Source organism: Echiichthys vipera (assembly GCF_963691815.1).
Source record: "Echiichthys vipera genome assembly, chromosome: 8".
NCBI classification, from domain to species: Eukaryota; Metazoa; Chordata; class Actinopteri; order Perciformes; family Trachinidae; genus Echiichthys; species Echiichthys vipera.
Window position 1 is genome coordinate 27,412,821 of NC_139833.1, and position 19,712 is coordinate 27,432,532.

The 19,712-nt window shown below is 39.8% G+C and overlaps 1 protein-coding gene across 24 annotated transcripts in view; it reads right to left on the reverse strand.

Annotated features, from left to right (window-relative positions):
* plecb (plectin b) overlaps positions 1–19,712 on the reverse strand; it is a 145,096-nt gene that overhangs the window by 33,604 nt on the left and 91,780 nt on the right. For 10 of the 24 annotated variants that reach the window (XM_083918592.1, XM_083918577.1, XM_083918582.1 and 7 more), the window contains exons 2-4: positions 5,228–5,289; positions 2,219–2,233; positions 1,385–1,474 (exon numbers count right to left, since the gene is read on the reverse strand). In XM_083918592.1, coding sequence (XP_083774718.1) covers positions 1,385–1,474; positions 2,219–2,233; positions 5,228–5,289 — 167 coding nt within the window. Of the gene's footprint in view, positions 1–1,384; positions 1,475–2,218; positions 2,234–5,227; positions 5,290–7,858; positions 8,304–19,712 lie in introns of those variants that run through there. The other 14 variants (XM_083918579.1, XM_083918578.1, XM_083918586.1 and 11 more) reach the window with 3 other exon arrangements.

Sequence of the window (19,712 nt, forward strand, 5' to 3'; positions counted from 1 at the left end):
TGAAGGAGAACAGAAAGCATTCAATAAAAAGTGAGAAATGAATGGGGAGGAAAAGTGAAAAGCAGATGGAGAGACATTTAACAGAAAGACAACTTTAGTAATGACCGGTGTATCTTGATTATTTTTCTAAGAATTCATGGTGGTGGGGAAGTATTTTGATTTACAGTATGCCTCTAGAAATACTGTGATTTTTTTAAGGTTAATTTGCGGCTGTGTCGAACTTCTGATCCAAAATTTGACTTTGACTTTGTCTCAGTCCTGTTGATAACCATCATCATACATAGGAAAAAATGGAACATTATGGAACTAATTAACCCTTTGAAATACTAATTGGATTAAGTCATCTGACAGCAAGCGGTCAGCTCACCTTTCATAACGCTTAGTTTGTCCATCGAATTTTAAATACATATATATATATAAACTTTATATACACAATATAACTGTTGGGAAGCAATGCTGAATAAGAAAAAAAGTCCACAAACAAATAAAAACACAATAAAATACGTAGCAGCACCTTCAGTAAGCATGCCTGTCAATGAGAGAAAGGAAAAAGCCAAAAACACTTGAATCACAGTGGAGGTCTGGAGACCATGCACAGCCAAATCGCTGGAAAAGCGCGGATGGATAAAAAAAAAATAGGATGTATACTTTTAATTATCTACCCACTCACCAACCGCGCGCTCCTGCCCACGTCTCTCTCCCTCGGCTAGCCCCGGCAAGAGCAGTTCAAAGAGAGGAGGCGAAGGCCAGACGGCAAAGATCAGCACACACAGAGGAAGGTTATAAGAAGTTAGAGGAAGAGGAGGAGTAGAGAAGGAGAACCGTAAATCAGATAGTAGTATAGGTCACACACACACACACACACACACAGGCCAAAGTGGAGTTAATGTGCCAAGGCTATGGAGGCGTTCAGTTGATGAGCAGAGCTGGAGCTGGTGGAGGGAGCAATGAACTACAGCAGCAGAGAAGCTTCTGTACAACCCCAGGGTGTAAAATAAAGCATCCCAACACTGGCTCAGAAATGAGTCAGGTGTGTTAACCTTAAGAGACGCATATGGGAAGACACATTTGAACAATCTGACATAAAATAGAAATAGAAATATATAATCAAGCTAGAGAGAAAGGGATTGCAGAGTCTGTAAATGAGTCTTTGTTTAACACAGTTCAGCTCAGCTGAGGCCTTTGTCTGATAAATTGGCTGTGATTGGTTACAACTTGTTGTCACTGGGGTGATATTCCAGGTTGATTTAAGATAAATGCAGTTTATGTAATAAATCTGGATTAGTTTTTGGTTTGGAGGATGGTTGAGGCAAAGGATGCAGAGCTCAGGCATATTTGTTGCTCCTAGCCAAGGATGAAAATCAGACATCATGGCGGTACTCACCAGTGTTTCCCCAGAGAGGACCTCCAGTAGCGAGATCAGGTTGTGTCCATCTCGAAGGTCTTCATACAGGTCTGTCACGTGACGCTGCGACTGCCAGGAAAAAGGGAAAGCGTACGTCACAAGGATTCAAGGCGCAAGCAAGGTGAGTTACACTAACAACCCATAATAACAGGACTAACAGCTGGTACACTTGTTTTGGGACTTACTGAAGCAGAACACAAAATCAGTGCTTTAGTATAAAATACATTTTAGATTGACTTCCATCCAATCAACATACTCTACTACTTTGTTTTTAGTTGTTGCCGATGGCCTCAATGTGACAACAGATCTCAGAAGCGTCTTACTCATATGAAAGTGGTGCTGTTTTTTCGTGAAATCTAATGAGGTGTCAAATATGATGGCAATACTTGACTTTAAACACTTTGAGCTGTAAGAGAAGTGCTTCACGCTGATTTTGAAATTGCTACCGAGCTGTGTTCAGTTTTCTAGAGCGCTCAGAGTGTTCTATCCACCAGTAAAACGCTACACAGGTCCGGAATGCATAGCCGTGAGCAGCCAAGTCTGACTCCAACTCCAAATGCCAGCTGTCATGCCTGAAAAGTGATAGATGGGACCGAACACAAGCCAGGTCAGTGAGATTAAAAAAAAGGGTGTGCTGGTGATCGTAAAATCCCCAAATTACCACAATGATACTGATGTGTGCACTTGCAACCGCGGTCTGAGGGAAAATGTGATGATGCCAGAAAACACAAGATTGAATAGGTGGAGGTTCCCATGCAAAGTCCCAATGACCAGACATTTAATACAGTCCTGCTAGGACGAGCCAGTACCTACCTCAACCCTCCGATTCTGGGTGAAGAGGGATGAAAGACGGAGGAATGAGAATGGGGGGATGAGTAATGGAGAAATGGAAAGAATGGAAAGAAAGGAGAGAGGACATTAGCAGAAATGAATGACAATGAAGCACAGATTGTGTACATAGTGGTACATGAGACAGACGGATGAAATAAAGAATAATTGAACTTTTTTTGTCCTATGACAAAATCCAGTTTGTGCATCTGGGGAGGCCTCGGCCCTCAAATGGAATGAAAGCACATTTCTCTTGCAAGTTACAACAGTGGTTCATTTATGTTGGCAAGAATTTCAACGCAGTTATCCAAACCTTAGAAATGCTCCTCCCTTCCTGCAGAGGGGAGATGAACACAGTGTGGATCTGAGCGAGGTGGAGGTAACTGACCCTGCCACCACTAGAGTTCACTGTCTACACACTTAAAACAGCATGCTGTGTGGTTTGAGCTGTTATCTTGCGTTGCACATGATTATATCAAACTTCAGACATCTTAATCAAGCATAACTGTCCATTTGCTTTGTTCAAATGTATGATTATCTTAGTGCATCACATTACTGTGTGTACTCAAGAGCCATCTACTGCCACCCATTAACAACTTTGTACTGAAGAGGCTGTGGTCTCCGAGGCTGATCCGCCACACTGTTGCAGCTGAAAGATAGGTGTTTTGTTAAAAAAATGCCCTCTGAGAGTCAAAAAGGGCTGCTTAGTAGACTTTGCAAGGTGAAAATGATTAGCACACGTGGCTGACAGCCCCTCAACCTGGTCCCCCCACATGACTGGGATCTGCTGTCAGGAAACAAATCACGTAACATGCTTCGGCTTCAGGTTTAACGCAATGTTTATGTCCACTTGTGCGATTCTTCTAAACTCACGAGGTGATCCTTTTGTTCAAATCAAATATAATCTGAAATCAATCTCCAACAATTGCACTTTTTAATCTACTCAAATGTAAAATGCTGCTAGAAAACAGATTTTTGTTCAGCAGCTGAAGTCTGAAGTTGCTTGGTATAAAAAAGATTTACTGAGCAGGGGAAACTACTCAATGCCCCTGTGCAGCTTTTCATGGCTGCACCCAACCTATAGTCTGCCCTTGTCAAGCCAACCATTAAGCCATTAAATCAGTTTAACGTCAGTTTAACCTTAGAGGAGCAGTCTTGCATATTCAGCCACAGAGTTAACACTTTCCCAGCCAAACATGAGCCTTTTCCTTCAGTTCTCAACAGCCTAGTGAAGACAAAAAGGATTTTCCTTTTTTTGTTACTTGATGCTCTTCTTAGTTGATAGTCAGATTTTTATAGGGCTGCCAGACTGAATAACTTCTTAGTCCACTAACACTCATATGATCTGTAGAACATGAGTTTCTCCACCGAGAATCATGCAAAAGAACCACTTTAAATGTTTTGTTTTCCAGAGATTTGGTAATAACTTTCTTGGAAATAAGTCATCCAGTGTGACAAAAAGCATAATAAATCGACTAAACGATGGATTAGAGGAGGCGGCCATACATTTTTGATAAGAATACTGATACAAACCTCCAAACTTTTGAGCAAAATTAAATGGGTTATTTTTCAACAATGTACTAACAACAACCATATTGATTTGAATGCTTGTAACCCCCCAAGCATCACTGCATGCCTGTCAGTTTAGGCCGGGCATGCAGTGATGCTTGGGAGGTTACAAGGATTCACATCGATATGGTTGTTGCCACCCAGACCAAGGAATCCGTGCAGCACATGTGCTACCGTGGACCTAAACCACCATGGGCTCTGGGCCCAGACCAGCATTTGCCTTTTCATAAGGAGCTAAGTGAGTCCAGATGTCTATGACTCACCCTCCAAAATTCACAATGAACACTTAAGAGAAACTACAGTACGTTCTCATACTGTGGTAGCAGAGTCCATTAGCACTGAACAGTCACAAAAAGAAAAACACTGTTTTTGTGCCTATTTTTGAATGGCCCTGTGTCTGTGGAGTGAATATACAAATAATGTGGAAGCACTTAATGTCATAAGGCTGTAAATGTATTGCTGCCAATGGGAATTTCCTGGAAGCAAAGTGGCACAAGCAGGGATATTTTGATTGCTCTGTGAGAGGGGTGTTGTGTTACGGGGGCAAATTTTTCACTCCTAATGAGGAACTCCAGAGTGAGGAGTATATGGCCTGTTTGACTTTACCCCCATCCTGACCTGTTTACCTCCCTGCATTGGAGGGCTCTATCGTTGTAGTTTGAGAATAGAGAGTGAGGTAGGTGAAAGTGGACGAATGCTGACGGATGGTTTCCACAGTCGGTCAGCTGATGACAGACAGGGCTGCTGTTAAGCTTCCCCATCACGGTGCAATGTTAGAGACCATGTGTGAGACAATAACTGACGAGATAATGCGTGTTTACAGTATGAGAGTGGGGGAAGAGGTGTGAGTAATCATTAACACAAGGTCACTTCCAACGCACAGGTGAGGGATGGATTACTTCTGAGATAATGAAGGCCTGCCACTCAAGATATTCCACAATATAACGTTGCATTCTGGGAAACTGATGAGACATCTGACTCTGGGGTCATACAGTATGTCGCATGCAAAAATCAAAGGTATAATGTTCAGTATTTAAACTGACATTATCCCATAAGACCTCCTGCAAACCAAAACATATCTTCTTTATCCAGACATTATCCCGCCATAATTAATGTTTCAATCACCCACCATTATGCAGAGTGTAAAATATTAACACTACATTCAAATTCTTGCCAACACACATATAAACCAAGTCCACTGATTTAATTCCATAAGTTGAGATCAATAACCTCTCAACGTCTGGCAACATTTATCGCACACTCAAGACTGAAGGCAAATCAGTCAGACGATTCACTGAAAGAAAGTCTGCTGTACCTCTTGTTTGTGTGAAAATGAATATGGAACATGTCATTGTAAGCATGTGTAAGCAAGAATGTGCCTTTAGAGTACAATAAGACACAGTGAAAGTCAATGACGGTCTTTACCTTTATCAAGTGCTTGTTCACCCATTTCGTGAAGGTCTTTTTCTGTACTCGATCTCGTTCATCTGCAACATAGAGAAGCCCCCGTTTAACATTACACACGTATGAAGAGGAAACAAATACAAATTCGATTTTTTTGTTTGACTGCAAGTCGAAAATAACAGCATTCTGGGAATCTGATGGGAATAACAGCGCAGGATGTGTAGCAGTTTTTCTTGACATGAAAGCAGAAAAAGAAAGAGGGAATCCCAAAGATAGCATACATGTCTGATTTCTGTAGAACAAATAAGATTCATCACCAGGGGGAAAAAATCTGACTCAGACCACATCAGCACATTCATCGTTGGCAGATGCGCCCCTATTGTCTAGGAAACTCTGTATTTGTAAGGTCTCTCTCTATGACACCGCTGCCAGCTGGGCTCTTAGACAGAAACATTCATATAAAGGATTCCATCAGAAAGGTCAACTGTTCTTGAAGAGTGAAGATACTCTGCATGATTAGCACAAGACATGGCATAACTATAAGAGAGTGAAATTTCCCAACAAGAAACAACAAGATCTTGGCAGAGAACACACCCACCAAGACTATAAACCTTCATACACCCATGATACTATTTGAGTTCAAGCAAAAAGAGCCTGAAAGGTGTGGCACCGCAACATTTACTATGAACACAGTGGATGGATCGGTCTGTTTGCAGCCTTGTGAACCTCCTTGCTTTACTGAACTGTTTTCATCTCAAAGGATGACAAGTGGCACAAATCAGGAACCCCTAGGAATTTCTTCCCTCTATGCCACTTCATGTCTTTTTACTGAGGACCCAACATTAACTGACTCATGCAGCAATAAATTCCATCCACATTATGCCAGAATGAACTATGGACACCATCACAAAGTCCTCTGTCTTATCAGTTGTAATGGAGTAATCTAACCGTAGAGAGACACACCCAGTGATTAAAAGCAAAGGGCTGTGATTCAATGTTAAAACTAAAAAGGCACCCAGAGGCTACATTTGTTTTCTCAAAGGGGTGTCAGCAACCACTTCTGCAAATGTGTTATGGAACTATGTTTCCATGGAAACCTTATAATGACACCAAAGACCTTTAACCTCTTCATTTATCATTCACACCAATGGGGTGCTGAGTTTTACTATATGTGACCTTTTTAATTCTACTTCCTGTCGAAGGGGCTAAAGGTCACCTAGATTGGATACGTGATGATTGGTGACACACACACACACACACACACAGACTGCTGTGGCCAACACACTTTCCCAGAGGAGTCGCACCGTGATCTGTTGAGTCTCTGCATTCTGTCCACGCCACATTACCCAACCCTGATCCAACCACTGCAACTCTTTGTGGACTCATTGCTCTTTATAAGTGATGGGTATGTGAGTGGATAGGGGCTGAGCTTCAAGTATCAAATGTCATCATACACAAACCGGTTTCAGTGAGGTGTGGAGTTTACAGCCCATAACACTGTTCTGAAAAGTACATTTACTCAAGTATTGCCCTTAATTACTTGCACATCACTTGAGTATCTCCATTATATGCCTCTTTAAACTTCTACTCCAACACATTTATATTATTTTAATTATTCATTTTGTACTTTCTACTCCACTACATTTATCTGACAGCTTTAGTTATTAGTAACTTTTTTAGGTATGATTTTACACACAAAACACATGATTCATTTATCCAATATTGATGAAATTATCCTTCGCCTTAGTATTGAAAATGTAATTAATATCATAATACCACTCTTTAGATTGTTTTCCCCGCACGAGGAACACTTTAGCTATATTTAGGAGATAGTACTTATTTATTTTTACTTGACTGGGATTTTTAATCCAAGACTTTAACTATTTTTTTTATTTTATTTTTTTACAATTTTCAATTTCAGGAGTATTTGGTCAATAGTTCACCAGGCTGGTATCAACGCTGTGTGCTAGACAAGAGGAAAGCAAAAACATAATCCCAATGGCAGATTCAAAGTGTGTTGATGGAGAATATACCCCAGCATGCTAGAACAGGGCATTTATTTAATTTGAGACTGAAGAGGAACAAGCTGGTTGTAAAAAAAGGAAGCAAATGTATCACCATTCATCCTGCCTACAGCACAACTATAGGCAAACATTGCTGCAGTGACTCATTCACTCCAAAACACATGCATGCTACACAACAAAAACTGTGAATGGGCTTCTCTGACCAATACCAAGTGAGGAAACTGCTGATGTATTAGAAAGGAGGAGTATCCTCAAACACTGGACAGTACAGTCTGATCGGAACAGCTGCATGTCTGTCACTTTAAAAACACGGTGAGGGTGCTGCAGATTATGTTGTGACATTCAAACTTGCTTATGGCAACACAATCTTCGTCTCTCTACAAAATAATGCATTATATAACACGCTAACCTATGACGCCTCCCCACCTACACCTCTTCGAGCTCTTACAGACAGGAAAGCCAATAACCTGAACATTGTCCAATGCTGAAATTACATTAAACACTCCTCTCAGCTCTTCCTGGAAAAACACATCAGTCTTGCCCAGCAGCATCTCACACATATGGAAACAGAGGGATCACGATCTCTGCCAATCAAGCTATTTATTATAAATTGCCACCATACTGGTACCTTTCCTGCCGTCCATAGCCTTCAGCATCCCCTGGTAATAGCCATCGTCTGAGGGCACCCTCTCTCTGCCCACGCTGTCAGAGGAGAAATTCCTGTACCTCTGCTGAGAGTTCATTGTCCCAGTTTGTCAGGACACAGAATAATGATCCTAATGATAAAATATCCTTGGCGGGTTCGCCCTTGATAGCAACTTTTCTTGCTTCTATCTGTCCCTCTGGCCCTTCGGTTTGTCCCAGAGTTTGCAGTCCTGTGGCCACAATCCACTCAGCGCATCACAAACCTATGATTTCTCTCCCCTTCTTGCCTCTCAAACTCCACACTCCCTCATTGGGTTCGACTCTGCCCTTCTTTTTCCTCCTTATGTTTTTTTTTCCTCTCCCTTTTTCTTTTTCTCCCGCTCACTCTATCCCTTTCACAGCAAATGGTGCCTGTGGGCTATGAAGTCTGGGCCTGTCCCTGTGTGTGATGAGCGAGTGTGTACTTAGTGTGTGTGGAGGACATGGTGGGCAGGGCTCTAAACACACCCCTTCCTCTTGCAGCATGCCGTGTGCCGCTAAGGCGAGGAGGGATGAGGTGTGGTAACCTGAATGTACTATCACTTAATCGCTTGGTTTGCGCAAGCAAATGAGCACACTAGCTGAGTCACAAGGGATTATAAAAGAAACGCAAACAAACATAAAGGTATAGTATAATAATTATAGTATTATTTTTTTTTACATTGCTGAATAGAACTAATGAATAATATGCAATGTATGCCCAGAATCAAGAGCTTGAAAAGGTAAAAAGCTTTAGTCTTCTCAATCTCATCCTCACATGCTCACAGACACTGATGGTTAATCATCGCTCATTCACAGCATTCTTCAGACACAGTCTAGTTACTCACTGTGTGAAAGAAAAAAAAAGAAAAGCCATCGGGGGTGAGACTGTATTGGAAAGGGCTGCTATGGATTTCAGTCGGTGACCACACCCTGAACATCACTGATTTACTGAGGAATACAGCAGCTTAGAACTCAGGCTTTGAGCTTAAACACCGACTTTTCTAAGCATTGTGACTAGGGATGGATTTGAAAAAAAAATAATAATAATCTTCATTTGACTGATCAAATATTAAACAGTCAAAGGAAAAATCTATCTTGTTGATCTTGGTAGGAACACACTGGTACCAGCCATGCTAGCATGTAAGGAACGGCTGAATTACGCCCCAAAGTGAGGCTACATTTTGGGCGAGGGAGAGGGGCCCCTTGACCTCTGACTGACCTAAAGCTATCTTAATGAAGATGTCACTCAATAGAAGAAGAAGAAGAAGAAGAAGAATTTACTTTTATTTATCCCGCAAGGGAAATTACATTTTTCACTCTGTTATTATTCATTCAACACACAGGCCCGAAATACACACATGCACAAACAGGGCCCATATACATGCAATTAATGGAGAGATGTCAGAGCGAGGAGGCAGCCAATGGATCAGTGCCCGGAGCAGTTGGGGGTTTGGTGCCTTGCTCAACAGCACCTCGGCAGTGCCCAGGAGATAAACTCCAGTAGAGTTGCACTATTGTTTGAGTTGCACTATTGTTTGAACTGATGTAATATGTTCATGTTAAATAAAAAGTACATGAATGCAGCTGCTTTGGGGTTAATTCTTAATGTAAATATATTTTTAATAATGCACTAATGTTAGAGTGTTCCTCGTACAATTTACAGCACTAGTTCTCTGATAACCTCTCGCATAGCACAAGCACAACCGGGTATGTGACTGAAATGTCCAGAATCAAATGGATATTTAATCAAATCAGGATGTTTTGAATTGGAATCAAATCAATTTGTAATTGTGACTGCGAGTGCATTTCTAACTCCTTCATTAAAGCATATGTCCCGTTCTGTAAGATGTGTTGCATTCTGATGCAGTTTTAGTAACTGTAGCCGGAACTCCTGTCTTGGCTGCTCAGTCACAGTCACTGTTGTTTCGCAGCCGAACTACACATCTCCTGCTCTGTGGTGACTAATCCTAACAAATTAGAGAAGATTAAATCCATCACTTCCTGTTATCCACAGGATTGTGTCAGGGAGGTGCAGACAGTATTTAGAAGAGCAAATGCAGTACAACAGGCATAACATGGACAATGTTTAAGATGATTACTCTGGATTGTGTCAATGGGAAATTCTGAGCATTTTTCTATGATCTCACATAGATACATGTTATTTTCCATGAAAGATTAATCTGCAAAAGAAAAAAAAACTTCATAACAATCAGTCATTAAATCAAAATGACAAGTAGGAATTTTTGGCCCTTTCATCAGCCAAATTTCTGATGAAGGAACACCATGTAAACAGCGACACCAAGCAAGCAAGAGACACTAACTGACTAATGAAGAATGCTGAAATGTAGCGAAACAGTAGCACACATAAAAAAAATAGTAATATAGGCGTACATTTATATAATATTAGCTTTAAAAAGTGCCACCATAAGCTACCAAGAGAGGCTGTAGCAGCATGGTGCCTTTTTATGTTGATGACTTTTACTTTTTGTAATAAAAAATATTGTGTAATTTCTTATTTAAAAAGTTATTCTTGCTTTAAAGTTTCTCTCAAGTTCCTGTATTTATTGAGAATTCATCAAAGGAGTTTGGGGCTTATTTACACCAAATCCCTCCATAATGGTCCCGTATATGACTATGTGCTGACAGCTAGGCTGGAGGGCAGGGTGTGTCCTGCCTCTGCTAAATCCTGCCCCTCTACTGTAGCTCCCAGGTATATATCCCATTACCCCACCCTGACTGGCATTACTTTATCAGGCACCTAAAATCACTTTTTCTACCAGAGTGTTAGGTATTTACCACGACCTGTAGGAACATGAAGGTACTTAATGTGTCAGTGTAAGTGTGTCCGTGTGGGTGTGTGAGAGCGTTGACTCATTTCGAGCCACGATAACAAATTCGGAGACACACCTTTGTAGTTTCATACAATGTCTAGGCAAGCTAAGGAATTAAGGAGTGGTATGTGGGCAGGCAATTAACTAAGGAAAAATAAATGAATCAAAACAAATGCAGAATGTATTGTAAAGAACTGAAAGACTTTAATTATTCCATAAAGTCCAAATTACTGTTCATAGCAATTTGATTCTAATGGTTTTAACATATCAGAGTTTAATGAATGAGAACAGCAAAAGGTCTATAAAGATTTATGAAATTTAAAAAAATTAACAGTATACAGTGCAGAAAAGGACAGAATATAATTAAATCCAACAGAATACTAATGGTTTTCCAGGTTATCTGAGAGGCAGAGGCAACAGTAACTGAGAACTTGTGATGCTCTGGCAGTGGAACATGTGCTAACACCGTCTGTACTAGAGCTGGATCTCTAAACCTCACAGGAAAACATTAGTGAGGGACTCATTTGGGAACAGGCGAGGATGCGGAAAGTGTGGAACATCTTAGTCATGAGATCTTTCCACCAAAAAGGAGACATATCATTAAGGTCTCAACATGCTTATTACACTGCTCCCTCATCTGGCTTCATCAAAACCAGATGGAACACTTTGGGCTTTTTATACGAGTGGAGAGAGCCCGGTGAAAATACGAGGAGAAAGTATTTCCTTTCTCAATGACAAGTTTGAGGGTTTGATCATTTTTTTCATGATGGAAGTGACAAGAAAGTTGGGTTTCTTCTTCCCAGACTGATCTTGCATTTCCCAGCAGACATGTGGACTCTGATACAATAGACTGCATTGATGCAACACTGACATGCTGAATGCTTGCTGGGTAAGAAGGTTGGCTTTGATAACAAGTAAATTAGCCCTGAAAAAAAAAATCTACTTCAGAGTAGTTTATTTATGTTTTTGTGTCAAACTAGATAATAAAATCAAGTTGTATGGCATTCGTTCTCTGTATGCATCTGTTCATGTTTTGCAAAGGGTATAACCAGAGTCAGGCCATACAACAATGGCAGCTGATTAATAAAATATGTATTTTTTCAGTGCACTGGTATCAGATTGGTACTTGTTATTGGCAAGTTTGCAAGTTCAGATATCAGAATCGGTGCATCAGAAAATGGTATTTTCCACACTACCCCGTCACTTTTCATCTAGCCCCATCATCGGGTGAAAAATTCTACTTGTCTGATACTTTGCTTTAATACCTACAAAGACATGCCCATGAGTCTCAGCTCCACTAGCAAACGATAACACACTCAACTAGTAAACATTATCCTTCTAAACATCTTTGTGTTAGCACCCTCTTTGCGAGCAAGTTAGCTTGCTTGCATTAGCACTGAGCTGCTAGCGCGGCTGTACTGTAGACTCTGAGTCTTGTTACCAAACGACATAGTGTATCATTGTGAAAATGGTTCGGTATAATTACCATAAACAAATCTGACCACCGAGATCATGGGTTGGTTCCATTCCACACCAGTGCTTGTGGTCCCGAAAACCACATTCCCCATAAAGCCTTTTTCTGTCGCCATCTTTGTGTGTTGTGCCAAAATTAGAGAAATGTCTTTTTGAGATCATACAGATGACTCAAATGTGTCTCCTTTGTCTGTGAGATTACATTTGTGTTTCTAATCACTCATGACACCAGCTAAATTGTTTATTGCTATTACTGCAGTAATAAACTATTTAGTCTTTTAGCATCAATCTGTTTAAATCAACAGCTACATAAAGCACGCTATGTTGCCCATACGGCTGTTGTATGTACTGTACTGCCTCTAAAAGAGCCATTTTGTGTAGAAAAACCTGTTTTTAAATTTAAGCAGTGGGGATATTCCCACACAAAACAACTACATTACACTACAAAAGAATTCTAAGAACATGTCATTGTGGTTTTTAAAAGTGCTGAACCGCAGAGCAATTCCAGCGGTTTACACAGAGGGAGGTAGGACAACACCTTTCATGGTAGAGAATGAAAAAGCTGCAGAGAGGATTTGCTCTTTCTCCATCTCCCTCTCCCTTCTCTTCCAATCAGTCAATCAATCAACCCCCTAGTTTGTCATCGTCAATTCGGGTGAAAGTGTGAGCATTTCCTGCAATATGTGGCCACCACACCCCACAGGGAAAGGAATGCTGATAAAACTAGGAGCAGCCTAAGCACACCCTGGATTACCACCTCACTTGTTCTGTAAAGAGGAGCACAAGGCAAAGGAGGAGGTGTATAAGGAGACGTGGAGGAGGCAGGGCAGGAAAGCTTCCACCTGAATTACAGTGCAGGCCGGATCAGATTTCTTCTACGGTTAGTGTTCAAAGCCAGCAATGTGATATGAGTGAATGAGTACATTGCAAATCCATTTTAAAACAAAAACACAAAAACAGACAGGCTAAGCTAATGGCAAAGCTAATGAGAGCACTGAGACTATGTCATTAAATACAATTGTTTTAAATTAGCTGTTAAATGTGATAAGATGCAGTGCATTTCTAATCATGTTCTGTAAAGGGAAAAACTGAAAAGCATATTGTATATTTGTACATTTGACCTTTTAATACTTTGAAGGTGTTTACATTCAGGAATATGCTCATCCAGCTGACACACGAGTCTCTAGACATTGAATCTATTCACAGGGATGCGTGTCATAACTGTGCCATGATGCACTGTCCATTTATTATCCACAAAGATCTCCAACCTGTCAGCAGCAGACTTGAGATAATGTTGTCAGAATTAGATCGAACGATGAAGCTGTAGACACAGTTTAACTCAAAAGCCCTCTGGTTTAGCTGGGCCAGCTGAGTTTTAAATAGCTGAGCGCAGAGTTTTAGAAGCCTCTGAGGAAAGCCTGACCTCTGGGATTGTGTCAGTTGTCAATGTTTAAATTAGTGAATTGTAATGCGGCAGGGCGATGGAGATTTAGCTGAGGTAGCTGCTGTTTCAATGGCACAGAGGATGAGGTTTAAAGCCGCGACTGTCTCCCTCTGCAGGTGAGTAAATCAAAATGGAATTTCCCGGTTAAGGTGTTGTCACTGGGGTGAAAATGGAGACGCAACACACAATAAGAGTCAACTTAAGCTTCATTTGCTAAACATGTAGGTGAAATACAAAGAAGTTTATACTGCATTTTGAATTTGAAAACTTTTAATTAATCAATTTACACAATACGTTGATCAACTAAATGTTCCAGAACTTCACCAGAGTGATCTAATTAATCAGTGATTAAGTGAAATAAAATGTATATTTTTTTTCTATTAAAATGTTGTGGGTTATTATTTAATTCTATCTAATAGTATGACTTTAAATGACTATGGTTTTAAGAACAAAAAACAACCTTTCTAACCTTTGTGAGAAACCCCACAGAGACACTATAATTAGTTATAAAAACCAATGAGGAACCAGCCCTTATAAATGATTAATTAACTTTCAGCTTATTATAGATTATAATAATTAAAATTTCCATATGCAATTTTACCCTCGTTAATGTGGAAAAAGGAGAACTTGAGCGGTGTCTCCATGACAACAGCTATAAACAAACAGAAGCATGTGCAGTGGTAGCTGGGACTGACTCTTACTCATGGCTGTATTTTAAGATGCAGAGACAGAGGAGTTTGGTCTATACCTAGTCTGTAAAGTGTCCTGAGATAACCTTTGTTATGATTTGGCACTGTAAATAACATTGAATCGAATTGAATTGAATTGAATTGAAAGGAAAACACCACCCTCTCCGCCCAAAACGCTGTTCTCTCACAGGCAGAACAGAAGGCAGTACCATGTTCTAACCACTAGATGGAGCCGGAGCACAACCACACCCTAACTTCTTCCCCAGTACATTCTGTAACTATGAAGCGGTACAAAAACTGTATAAACTATGAGGAAAAATATTACCAGAATTCTGACAAATTATTGATCTACTTTTTTAAATGACTAAAATGGAACATTTTAAAAGGAAAATGTTTTCACACTGTAAGCACACCATAGAAATCTGACATCAAAATGCAGTACTTTCTACTGGAATTGAATAAAAATAAAAATATATGCCCCACAATATATAGGCAAAAGGAATGAGATTTAATAATACAATAACCAAAAATAGATTCACAAACTGTCATAGTGATACATATTTAATTATGTCCTATCACTCTCTACAGCATTATTATAGAATTCTTAAAAATAGTAAGAAAGATCACGTAATGTGCAGTTTTCCATGATAGATATCTTATTCCCAGCCTAAACCTGACACTATCAGATTGGACATGCAGCTTTTAAACCAGTAAGTAAAGATAATTCTGCTCATAAGGACCAATTCATATCTGCTGTAGTTACTCATTTACAATGAGACAATACTACGAGGCTTTGCTTTAAACTATAATGTCTCGTATGCATTGAATAACAGACATTTACTGCAACCTCTGGCCAATGTAAAGACTTAACATCTTTGACATTACACCCACTTATTATCTTCAGACATGTTACCCCACCTCAAAGCTTGACTTCTCCCATAGATATGGAGCATCCCACCATCATAACGTCAATTGGGGATGATGGTCGTAATTTATGCATTGCGTGAGATTCTTCACTCATATTTGAGTCCATTGTGGGATGTTGCAGCAGCAGCCAGAGGCAAATGTCTGTGTGTATTACAAAATGTTTCAAGGAGAAAAGTTATTTGGCTTTAATTTTCACTTTGGACACAACTTCTTAGAGAAGAGAGTAATCCTCTCTATTTAATTTGAAACATTTTCACATAACTGTGCAACCCATTGTTATAACTGTGTGCACTGAGAAAACTCCCTTCATTTCTCACCCTGTGCTGTGTAGTTGGAGAGCACCCTCCTCAGGGCTGAAACAGTCTTTGAAAGCAGAGATGGCTCTCTTTCTGTGTGTTCATGTGTATGTTCAAGTATCTGCAAAAGTCTGTTAAATGGCCGTTCACCTTTGAGATAAAAATAAGCTCCATTATCTTCTTTATTTCCCATTTTCTGTCTGTTCCACTTTACTGTGGCTTGAAACATGTTCATGCTTTCTGGCTGCTGAGCAAGTACCGTGATGGGTAGAGCATATTCAACGATGACATCCAAGGTAACTCAACATGGACACGCATTGATGGATATCCTCTCTGTTCATCAAACCCATTCATCATCTCTCTTTTTAAAAACACATTGTTCTGAGAGGACTCCATATTTTTATCAAACCATCAAAAAGAAAGAGAGAACATAGATTTGTTTCTTGTATGTTTGGTTTGATTTTATTTCATATTGTTTTGTAAAACCTTCATTAAACCTAGACTGAAGTAACATTTAATAGCTAATTGGCCCTGGATTATGGCGACTTACAGTATGGAGTTCTGAGATCTTAGACTACAGTTGTGTGTGGTGACATGAAACCACACAGTAGATGACCTCCAGATAGACCAAAAAAGAGAAACCTTTACCACTGTGGTATCTAGATACAGTACTTGTACCTGAAGGGAAACCTATTGTCCTTTAGGTGAATGTTTTGTGAATGAGACACAGAGCTGAAGTCCCGCCACGTCTGTCCTGGAGCAAGTAACATGGACGTGGGGCTGGACTTCAGCTCTCAGAGGTCACCTTTTACTTACGGTGTTGAGGGTTTACTCCCTTACTTTTTAAAAATCTTTAAAAGTGTGAAATTAAAATTTTGGTTCAAGTGTGCTTCTTCTTATCATTTGCTCTGCATGTTTACTGAAAGGGCAATTCTGCAGTTTAAATTTGACTCACATAATGAATTAACTAACCAAGGGAGAGATAATTAAAATTAATAAAATAAAACAGATTTTATTTTTTATATAAATTGTATAATTGTTACTCACCTTAAGTGTGCTCTATGAGCAGCAGCAGCTGCCTCATGGACTTTTTTTGCCCTGGGTTTTACATCTCAGGCTGCATACAGTACAGGCTGCTCTAACTTTTATGTTTCTAAACCAGACAACACAAAATCATTCACTGGTACCATCATGTTTTGAACTTTCATTCTTCTTCTTCACTCCTTTGTTGGCCCATTACTGCAACCAACTGTCCTTTCAGCAAAATTGTTTTTAGTGGTGATACAGCAATTTCTATTTTTTTTTTAAATAATGTTTTTTATTATTATGACTATAAAATATTTAACAACTTTTCCCATTTGAATACTTAAAAAGTACAATAAAATAAAGCAGATTCACCCAAAACATTTAACCTCAGTGTCTCTGTATTGTGTAGTAACAACCATACGTTTTCAACATCAGAAAACACTACAGGACAACATAGTACCTGCTTCCCACCCAGTCCACACAGAACGTCAGGGCCCTCAACTCACCTGCACAACACATCATACTGTACAAATATCTGCTTCTTTCTCCATATGAGCCCATCTCAGGCAGATAATCCCCTCGATCGTAATTCCAAAATTCAGCCACTATGAGCCCGGCGTTAGATCCCCAATATCTCTGTGTGTTCCATCCGCACTGTGCCAGCTGGTGTGAGGAGACTTAAAAAAGAAGCAGAAACCACTTTCTAACAGATGACACCCCCCCACACACACACACACACACACACACACACACACACACACACACACACATAATAGACTGATAAATAAATCTTTGTCCTGTGATACAGTAAAAATATCATCCTCCATACTAGACCGTCCATAAACAGAAAGGTTGTTGCCTATTAAGTATACATTTTAATTCTTAATTCTTTTCAGAAGTTTTTTTCCAGCCAGGCTGTGGAAACAACAACATTCTAGTCATCCAGTGATGCATACTTGCTCAGTATTTAATATTATAACCTACAATCCAAAAGTCTACCTCTAACCACTACTAGAGAAAAGCTTTTTTGGGTTCTCTTTTTTTTTTTTTTTTTAACCTGTTGCCTACCTACTGTATATTTGACATTTGTTCAGCGTCACTGTTTATATTTCAGCTTTGGCACAGAAAAGACTCCGGTGTGTTGGTTCATGTGACTGCTGTCATGTTTCTTGGCAGTTTCAGTGCAGCCTTGAGGCAACAGACACAAGTGTCTTTGATATGATAATCATTCGTTTTTCTCCGCTTTCTAAAACCAATCTTAAAATGTATAATCATAACACACTCTCAGCTCCACCTGCATTATGGATGTTCAATCAATCAATCAATAAACTCTGACTGAGTTAAGATCACATAGTAATGATTTTATGTGCGATCTACTCTAGCTGCCACACGCACCTAGTGTCGCCAGTCAACTTTAACATGTGACAATTTACAACAGGGCACAGCTGAGCTGCTCCTAGGTCGCATTTAAAAGGGAAAGTGACCTAAATATGCTGTGTACTCTTCTTACAGGATGCTGACCTCTGACCCAGGACCCTACAGGATCTTCTCAGATCTCCTCTCATCACACACACAGCAGTATTTTTGGATGACCAGTCTTTTTACAGCAAACATCACCCTTTTAGACCCAAAGTAAACATAATTGTGTTGTTTATAACAAACTGTTAATGAAACAAATTTGATTCATGAATGCTGAAGATATTGAAAGACTTTATTAACAGTGCCTGAACTTTAAAATGATTTAACTGGCATCATATCCTTGCAACTTTGAAATGGATAGAGCTGCAATTTGGATATTAAAAATTGAAATTTGAGATATGAGCTGAATACATAAGAGAGCAAACTTACGAGAAAACCCACCTTTATCCTTGATGAAAAAAGCAAGTATATCAATCCTAAAGCCTAATCCAACCACAGATATTAAGTTTCATGGTACAATACTATGTCGTCCATCACTTTCTAACCACACCTGCGACTGGATGTCAGTTCATCTAAACTACAGTAGTTAACACACTGGTGGAAGCCACTTCACTTCTTCAAAATGGAAGTATGAATATCCTTTTTCGGCTTTTTTGATGAGAGCTAGATGAGAAGACTGACACCGTTCGTTCAATATGAAGATACAGCCAGCAACTGGTTAGCTTATCTTAGCATGAAGACAGGGGGAAAGAGCTAGCATGGTTCTGTCCTAAGTTAACACAATTTCCTACCAGCATGGAATATCAAAATGTCACAAAATGCCAAACTCTTGCTTTAGATTCACATACATGTAATAACATTTTTGTACCGAAACTCTTCAGAAGCCACAATTTAAGTTTGCACTAACTGAACAGAACTGACAGATTGGTCCTCCAGAGAAAGTGGAACTGAATTGAGACCAGGTCCCCAGGACAGGTGCTCTTTTCGAATGCTCCTATGGGCTTAGAGGCCAAGCATGAAAGGTTTGTGTGGCGGTCCTGTGTCCGGAAGCACATTTGCTCATTTACTTCCATACATTCAGGGAAGAGGAGATCACCTCCAAAAAATCTTTTCTGAATACCAATAAAAAGGCTCATAATTATCTTAAGACCCTCTACTAAAAATACATAAAGGCCCTGTGCGAGGCTCCAGCAGTGACACAACTCTTCTGATCACACTTTCTGTGCATTGTGTCTGATGTTTTTTCTATTATTTTTAGTGTTGTTTCGTGTTTGATGCTCGGGCATGGACTTGGTAATGCGAACATTTCGACATCCGGTGAGTTCTGGCGGCGTCCTGTGCCACTGAGCAGCTTTCCATAGGAATGAATAGGGTGCCTTTTTTTCCCCTGTCCATTCTTTTTCTATGTCGATGATTTTGACACAGACGGAAGAAGTCATGAAAAATGACTCAACAAACTTGAAACGTAAAAATCAATCACACTTTGTTTATTTGACTAAGAACTGATGTTTCCTCTGTAGCACATTCCTTACTATAACTGCATACAAAGACCACAGTCATGAAGTGACACTTGAAATAAATACATCAGCATTGTTAGGTAAACTGCTGATGTCATTATGTATTTTAAGGCCCGAGGAGAGCTGAGAAATCCCAAATGGAGGTCACACGGCGTAGAAATAGACTCCCAGCACCGGACCGGACGGGTTACCAT